The sequence below is a fragment of the Frankliniella occidentalis genome, unplaced genomic scaffold, assembly GCF_000697945.3.
Source record: "Frankliniella occidentalis isolate FOCC.00 unplaced genomic scaffold, Focc_3.1 Scaffold6, whole genome shotgun sequence".
Taxonomy (NCBI): domain Eukaryota; kingdom Metazoa; phylum Arthropoda; class Insecta; order Thysanoptera; family Thripidae; genus Frankliniella; species Frankliniella occidentalis.
The window spans coordinates 848,981-856,905 of record NW_026267136.1 but is presented as its reverse complement, the minus strand read 5'-3'; the positions used below and the strand labels follow the sequence as shown (position 1 = coordinate 856,905).

The window sequence follows — 7,925 nt, the reverse complement described above, 5'->3', positions numbered from 1 at the left end:
TTTTGTCATCCTCACTGATCACTATCATTTGTAATCAACAGCGAGTCTTTCTTCTCTAGCTCTTCTATCTTCTGCATCGAACCCTCATTCATTTGCTTGAGGTTTTCAGCATTATTTTTAGTGCTTGACCTGCAAATTTCAGAAATACATGGGTGAGAGGGACGTAAAACAATGTATATCAAACATCTAAGATCTGATGGGACCTACACATGAATGCTTAATTCACTGGCTCTGTACGCTCTTGGTGAAAGACCATAAAGGTCTATCATTGCTACAGGCTCATTTTCAATTATGTTATCAAGTTTTGAAATTTCAGGATTGAATTCAGCTTTGACTTGATCTTCAATCTTCAGGATTTCCTCACTACTGCTCATAATATCAGCAGATATTTTATCTATGTGCTGAAAATGAATTCAACCATAGAAAAAACAACACATGTTTTAGAAATGAAAATTAAACACATTATATGGTTTCTTACATAGCGGTCAGCTGCAGTTAGAAAACGATTGGACAAAATTGCTACATCACGATCTAACTGGTCCCTTACAAAAAATAAGTAAAAATTGGTTAGTAAAAAGGTATAGTCAGCCCAGCGTTACTTTGGTCTTTGGGTTGCAGGGCAATGCCATTGCTCCTTATGACAACCGAAGACCGAAGTATCACTGGGACGACTTTAAAAAAGGAAAACTTCTTAGGGTGAAGTACTAACAAGATGGAAAATCGTTGTTCTAGGAAATCTTCTATTTCTGAATTTAGTTTTTCCACTAACTCTAATTGTGATTTATGTTTGGTTTCTGCTAGCCCTTTTTTACTTTTCAGTTCAGCACCATTTAAATCCTGTGTTTGACGTTCAGCTAGAATATTAAAAAAAAACAAGAAAAAAAAAAAACAGTACATTAGGTCCATATGTTATGTTGTGTTACTCCAATTTTCAGAGATAGATGTTCAATTCTGACACTAACTTGCTAGAGCTCCTATCAGTAATCCGTTCTGCATTATCTCGGTTTTGAAGGATGTAACCTGTGACGAGAGTTGAGAGTTCTCGTCTTTAAGCTTTGACATCATGGTATCCTATAAAATATAGAGTAGAATCAGATTTTCGACCCGGCGCGGCGGCGACCAATACGAAGATCATAGGGAGCACTTACAAAGTCTTCACCCACAGCACCCCAACTTATGTGTCCAGATTCATGAATATTTGCGCCCATCTTGATAAACCTAGGAATTAGTTGAACAGGCGATGTTGAGAGCAGTTCTCTAAGGCACAACTTAAACAGCGTGAGTATGGCCGTTAGGTTTTGATCAAGATCAAGCTTTGATCTCTCCTCTCTCGTCTTCGAACCACAGAAGTAACCGTCGGCCGGAAACACTGTCCAGCGCGCCGAAGCAGAGCAGAACTGCCACAAGACCGAGACAACAAATTAGGAGCAGGTTAAATTTTGCGCATAGTTAGCAGAATCAATATGTAGGCACGCACGCATAAAAAACACTCTAAAGTAATTTAAAATTATTTCCTTCCTGTCAGAATGGTACATGAAGTACGTATATATCGACGAGTAACTCCGTACCGTTGGCACAGTTGTCATATCATAGTTCTTGCAATGTGTGAGTGTGTGTGACAGTGTTAGTGTGTTTGTGTCAGTGCATCGCGTCAGAAGTGTACATGTTGCATGTGTGTGTGTGTCTACGCGCGTGTGTGAGAGAGTGGGTGTGTTGTGTGCGTATGGAGGGTGGCCGAGCAGTGTGTGTGCATTGCCTCGGACGCGACGGTTTTCATTGCTTTGATTTCCGAGAAATGTCTGAAAGGTCATGCAAGCTGCTCGGCAGCTTGTGAGAAGTCCAACAAACAGTGATCCATGCGGATACTTTATGACAACACATCAAATCTTGTCAGTGTCGTCTGCTGAACTGACCTACTGTATCGTGCTATGAAACTTGTTAATTGTGTGTCAATTCAAGCTTAAGTAGTCTTTGTCTACATTCAATTGACACAATGGAAAACCAAAACAGCAGAGTTATTGGTTACTATGTGACTGAAAAGAAGAATGCTAAAATGAACTGGTCAGAATTCGGTAACGTGTGCAGGTTAGTTGTTTACATCTCTGGTTCTTGCACTTTAGCTGTTCTAATAGTTTGAACGCGTGTTAGTTTCCAATGTCAGTCAAAATGAAATTACAATTCTCTTCCTGGTGTGTCACCTTTTCTAGAGATTAGCCAGAGGTCTTCTGTTCAATGTTTCACTAAAAATTTAACCTAGTGCTGAAATATGACTCCATAATGCGCTTATTTCATAAGTACATTTTATACACCTTTCACCAATATCACATAGTAGTTGATTAGCTTACTGATTTTTTATGAAGGTCTCTGTAGCTTTAATTGAAGGTCATTATTTGATGACCTCCCAAAAGACTTTTATTAGTGTCCATCTGACTGGTAGTACTTTATTTGGTACACAATTTTAGGAGTTGCAGGGTTTTGGAATTCTTATTGAAGGTAGCACATCATACCCATAACTGATGTTAAATTCCTCCCTATTCCCGGATCTTCTGCCCTTCCCCAGTGAAATAAAAACTAATCTTTCTTTAATTTTTGTTTTATTTCTCAGAAATCATGGCTTTTCTTTGATGAAGGTCAGTACATAGTTTTATATCTCAATTTCTTCCTTACTATTGTACACTGTATTAAAATGATACGTTTTTTCTTTAATTATTTTAAGGTGAACTTACAAGAAAGCCTAGAAAATCAAGGTCCTTTTTTTGCCATTATTCATAAGATGACAGAGGTCATACTAAAAGCATCAACAGGAGATTTAGAAGCAACTTCAGCTTTAGAAAATGTTGAATCCTATATAAAGTCTCATCCAGAAGTCATCGTGGTAGACTCTCTTGATGGAGTACGTTCACTTATGGATCGTTCCCGTTACTACAGAATTGTGCAGAACAGTGATTTGGCTGAGGACAAAGTTTTTACTCCTACTTTTGTTGATTTGACCTCTACGGACCTAAAAGAAAACCTGCAGCGCTTAAATGATGCTGGTGTGACATATCCTTTCAGTAAGTTATTCATTTTAATCCTCAGGAAAAAAACCTGCCGCACTAATAGAAATTCGTCAAACAGATTTTAAATTCAAGATCAGAAAGATCCCCTATGAAGCTTAACTGTGTGTTTTGTTTGTTTCATAGTTTGCAAACCATCAGTCTCTCATGGATCAGATGCTCACCAAATGGCAATTGTCTTTAATAAAGAGGGAGTTGCCGACTGTCGACCACCATGTGTGGCACAAAGTTTTATTAATCACAACGCTGTGCTCTATAAAATATATATTGTTGGAGATGACTTTAATGTCTCAGAGCGTCCATCTCTGAAGAATTTTGCTCCATCAGGTATTTACTGTTTTCCTCAATTTTCTATCAATATTTGGATATTTCTATACTATGCGGAGCTAATGTCAAAATTATGCTTCTAGATTCCAAGACAATTTTTTTCACAACGTCTGATGTGTCTAAGGCAGATTCGCGATCCAGCTTAACTGTTCTGGACCCAGAAGACTCTGCTGTTGCACCTTCAAGTAGCCCTGATGTTCAACGCCTTCAGCACATTGTCAGTACTTTGAGAAGAGAGCTGGGAATGTTGCTTCTGGGGGTTGATGTTGTCATTGAGCATGGGTCTGGTCGTTATGGGATTATTGACATCAATGTCTTCCCAAGTGTGTATTCCTGATTCAGATTTATTTTACCAAGGCATTCTGTTTTTATGAATATTTAATCTCATTACTCTTCTGTTACAGGCTATGAAGGCTTCCCAAATTTCTTCCAAACTCTCATGAACTACATTTATGACCCTGCTTCAAAAAACTCCGGAGCCATTAAAAAGTCTAGAAGGTTGTCTGATGAAGCTGCCGAAACATCATCAGCAAGAAAGTATGAAAAATTGAATCATCTTAAAGATGACTTTTCAAATTCATCACCGTCAGCTTCTGAAAAAAATCTATTGTTAGGGGTTTCTAACAAAAAGACAAACAGCCTTGAATGTGATCAAGATGATTCTGGCTTTGATACCAGTGATTCAAGTGATGAGCGCAAGAAAAAGTGGTGCATTGCTCGTGGAAGAGGAGGGCAGAGTAGAAGGGTAGCTCAGCAGGTGGAGGGGTTTTCTATTTCTCCACTGGACTCCTCAGCAAATGTCAATGACCATTGTGTCAGAGCAGGACTTGGTGGAGTTTAACTATTAATCTATATTAATCTAGGTAAGCCTATCAAAATCTTGCTCATGATATCACATTTTGTGAAATTTGACTGAATAGTGAATGCATTGCACTGTGTGATAACATTCCCTGATTTATCTACCGTCTAATTCTATCTACATCAGTCCAAAGATCAATGACTTTTGTTTTTGATAGCCTTTGCTACTTTAACCTTTGGTCCGGATAGAAATACTTCTTCCTGCTTGTTATTGAAGCATTATTTTTTCTGTGTCAATTTTACTTTTTTACTTGTTGTGACATGAATTAGTTTAAGTTAATAATATATTTTACTGTCAACTAAAGCAGCTACTTTAAATTTTACTCAAAATTCTTTAAAGTTTCTCGTAAGAATTTAAGACACATTAAGGAACAATATTCAAACCATAACTAATTTTCTTTTAAAAAAGAGCTTTGTGTTGTGTGCTCCTTGTACATTGTGATAACTTAGAGTAGAAATTAGATGTAATATGAATATCATTCAAAAAGTTTATTATCATGGTGAATGACGGCTAACTATAAACCTGGGGGACATAACACAGATTTTATTCTTAGACTACTTTTAAAGTCATGAACAATACATACCTTTCATGAAGGGTTAAGATTTTTATGCCCTCCTATGTTTTGCAAACAAGAAAAAATGATTTTCCTGGTTAACTTTGGTCTGGTGAGGTGAGAGTTCAGTTGTTTGTTGTTGAAGAGCAGCTTGTCTTCAAAATGAATGTAGACTTTTTATTGTCCTTTGATCTAATTCATGGTCCTTTTTCTTAGTTTTTACTGACAAAGCTGTTAAGACCCTGTTACTGTAAACTGGTTCATGGTTTTATTGTGATAAGTTCTATGGCCTTTGTTCTATGTGTATAGGATGTTGTATCTGTATGACCATGTGCTAATGCATGCCTATAAGGTACAGTGTGTAAAATATATTTGTTTTTAGAGGTTTCTTGTTTATATCTTCGCTAATGCTTTTCTTTCTTTATTAATATCAATACCTAATCTGTATAATTTTGAGTTAAATAGAGTAATTAAAATTTATTTGAAAGAAGAAAGATTGTTTTGGTAGATTACATTTTGTAGGGAACCTTAAAAAAAATAGATACTGCACACAAATTGTGTAAGAGATGTAAATTCCTTTGTCCTTTCTTTTCCTGTCCATTAGTTTTCTTTTGGTGGTATTTTCTTGTATTGTCATAATATTTGGATAGCGAGGTGTGTGGAAGTGCCTTGAACCTGGCAGCCGGTTTCAAACAAGGCGTATCACATGGCATAAAAATTCAATATGGGTACTTGTTATACCTTTTCCTTGCAGAAATTTTATTATGACTTATTTCAATGTTTAATACTGTATGTCTCTGAAACTTATGAAATTATTTTTCTATTGGTTCTCTCCGATTTTGAAACAATATTATTAGGAGCGACTGCTCTGAATCTGTGATCATTGATGATTCAAGACTGTTTTATGTATGTTCCACCTCCTTGTCAGCCAGAACCGCCAGAACACTATGATAAGTTTCCATTCAATGTTTCTTGCTATTGTACATCATTATTTTTGGAGATGTTGGGATAGATATGAATTGAAGGCCTAATATTTGAAACACTTGAAAGAAAACAAAAACACATTGCTTATTTCTGTAGCTTAGATTTGATGCCAAATACATATTATAAAAATAAATATCTATGTTTGTAAGTGAGTCACGATTTGCTAATCAGTTTCATATTGTTAGTCCCATTCCAAGCTGTACATTTATGTCGCATTAGGTTTTATTCAAATTCAAATTTTAAAATTTGAAGTATTATCATAATTTATTTTTAAAACATTTCACTGGTAATGGACTTCTTTTAAAACTGAATAAATCAATGTTTCTGTTTCCACTTAACTGCTTTGTGGCATTTTTGTTCAACAAATGATGTGTTTGACCCGGTTTGACCAAAAGTCATGTGGCCTGCTGATCCCAGCTGATCCAGCCTTCTTTAAACACTGGATGGTACATCTTTGCCAGCACAACTACAATACCTACCTCAGTCAACTCAACCATAGAGGTGTAGTTGTCATCTGTTGGCATGGAACTGGCAAGTCGGGTGCTGTACATGCTGCCGGTGGAACTTGCAGAACTGTGACTGGTGAGTGGCATGAACTTTTCAAAATATAAGTCTGTACTTCCGTATTTCCTTGGAAGAGTATTTAAAACTTGTAAGTTGATAAATTTGAGCTTAGTAATAAATTATAATTCTCTCATTGATAAATTTGAGTTTAGTGATAAATTACTTGAATAAGTATCACTTGTATTTTGAACTGTGCTTTCAACCACTGTACTGTCACTCTGCTGGAATTGCAGCATTATTACTATATATGTCACAGTAGCAGACAAAACCTGTGGACAAACATGCAGTTAATAAATACTACAACATCTTTGATATGTAATAAAACTCTTCTCATTGAATGAGAACTCACTGATGTGAAGAGGGGACGCCCTATCTTGGTAAAACCGCCCAAAGTGAGCGTGGCAGGGTATGCTGCCATGCTGTGGTAAAATAAAGACACCTGGGCGAACAGTTGAGTCACATTAATGACTTCTGTACATGCGGAAATGAGAATTTATTTCGGGTCAGTGCGAGAGATCTCACCGTCTGCGCTAGGCGTGTATCATCGGTGCAGAGCCCATCCAGGACCCCGACGAACGGGCCGAACATCTAGGGGGCACGAAAGGTACATTAGGGGCAACCACACTCTCAGCAGGTCACGTGTAAAACGGGATTCCGCGTGGGACAAATTTGCACACCGCTTGGGGAATGGCAACACCTATTACGCCCCCCCCTCCCCAATCTTTTCCCGCCTGTTGGGTGTTGACCAGTGTCGCGCTCTCAAGTTTGATCACGGGTGGCGCATCGAGATAGTGGCGGATAGTGACGTATCAGGTAATGATTGAGAACCTTTTCGACCGCCATATGAGCTTCGTTCGTGATGATCCCAAGCTGCAGCAGCGAGTAGACTACAAATCCCCCTTCAAGGACCAGATTAAACATCAACTCCGTGATGCGAAAGACGTGGAACATGTACACAGCGAGGATCAGGCTGCATGCAATAAGAGGGGATTAGAGGCCGATAGCTCGCGTCATATCAGCTCACATTCTGTACTGCCTGCTGGGCGTGGACGCTGGCTGGCGTCAACGAACCTCAAGAGCAGGTGCAGCAGCTGGAACACATCCACGAACCGGTAGCTCACGTCGTTGTACAGGGCTCGTAGTGACACCCATAGGCGTCGCGTGTTTTGCACCGTCAAGTTCACCTGGCTGACGCTGACGTCTGATCTCACCGTCGCCTGTCAGAATGTTTGTGCTAATTTTAATCTAACAACATATCGATTTGATTTTGTTCAATTAGTAGAGTTTCGTATGTTTTTAAAGGTGTTTCTGACCTCACAGCTTTGTTGAGAATGAGAAGTTTGGAAAGGATAAACTTGAGTTAAACTTTGGAAATCTTTTTTTGGAAAGATGAGGACTAAGTTACCGGTTTTCCGAGAATATTTTCTGAATAAGCCCCTGCTGTCTAGGCAACACCATGTAGGCCTGACGGCGCGAGAGCACTGATAAACTAAGTGTTCAACTGCTCAACACTTCAAAGTGTGCAACTGCAAGTTAAATACTTGCAAGTGTGCAACTGCCAGTTTAATACTTGCAAGTGTGC

The 7,925-nt window shown here is 38.3% G+C and overlaps 4 protein-coding genes across 7 annotated transcripts in view; 1 reads left to right on the top strand and 3 right to left on the bottom strand.

Annotated features, from left to right (window-relative positions):
- LOC113218212 (uncharacterized) lies at positions 1-1,691 on the bottom strand. The gene is made up of 7 exons (XM_026438465.2): positions 1,569-1,691; positions 1,149-1,397; positions 963-1,071; positions 710-854; positions 479-542; positions 208-401; positions 1-129 (listed from the first exon to the last, which is right to left on the bottom strand). Exons 1-7 carry the CDS (start codon positions 1,584-1,586, stop codon positions 12-14), a joined length of 897 nt encoding a protein of 298 aa, XP_026294250.2. The 5' UTR covers positions 1,587-1,691; the 3' UTR covers positions 1-11.
- Positions 1,683-6,117, top strand: LOC113218210 (inositol-tetrakisphosphate 1-kinase). Its single transcript, XM_026438463.2, has 6 exons — positions 1,683-2,085; positions 2,606-2,630; positions 2,717-3,053; positions 3,183-3,383; positions 3,467-3,706; positions 3,788-6,117. The coding sequence occupies exons 1-6, from the start codon at positions 1,994-1,996 to the stop codon at positions 4,222-4,224; spliced, it is 1,332 nt and encodes a 443-aa protein (XP_026294248.1). The 5' UTR covers positions 1,683-1,993; the 3' UTR covers positions 4,225-6,117.
- Positions 5,921-7,919, bottom strand: LOC113218211 (gustatory and odorant receptor 24-like). Of its 4 annotated transcripts, XM_052270850.1 has the most exons (6): positions 7,415-7,919; positions 7,172-7,313; positions 6,866-6,931; positions 6,693-6,782; positions 6,507-6,612; positions 5,921-6,409 (listed from the first exon to the last, which is right to left on the bottom strand). In XM_052270850.1, exons 2-6 carry the CDS (start codon positions 7,292-7,294, stop codon positions 6,264-6,266), a joined length of 531 nt encoding a protein of 176 aa, XP_052126810.1. In that variant the 5' UTR covers positions 7,295-7,313; positions 7,415-7,919; the 3' UTR covers positions 5,921-6,263. The 4 variants fall into 4 exon arrangements, with proteins under 4 accessions (XP_052126810.1, XP_052126813.1, XP_052126827.1 ...); XM_052270853.1 differs by lacking the exon at positions 7,172-7,313; XM_052270867.1 differs by lacking the exon at positions 7,172-7,313 and having other exon boundaries at positions 7,368-7,469.
- The window catches only part of LOC127750237 (mucin-5AC-like), a 10,755-nt gene continuing 10,393 nt past the window's right edge, over positions 7,564-7,925 (bottom strand). The window contains exon 5 of the mRNA XM_052271289.1: positions 7,564-7,588. Within this exon, the coding sequence (XP_052127249.1) occupies positions 7,564-7,588 (25 nt within the window). The remainder of the gene's footprint in view (positions 7,589-7,925) is intronic.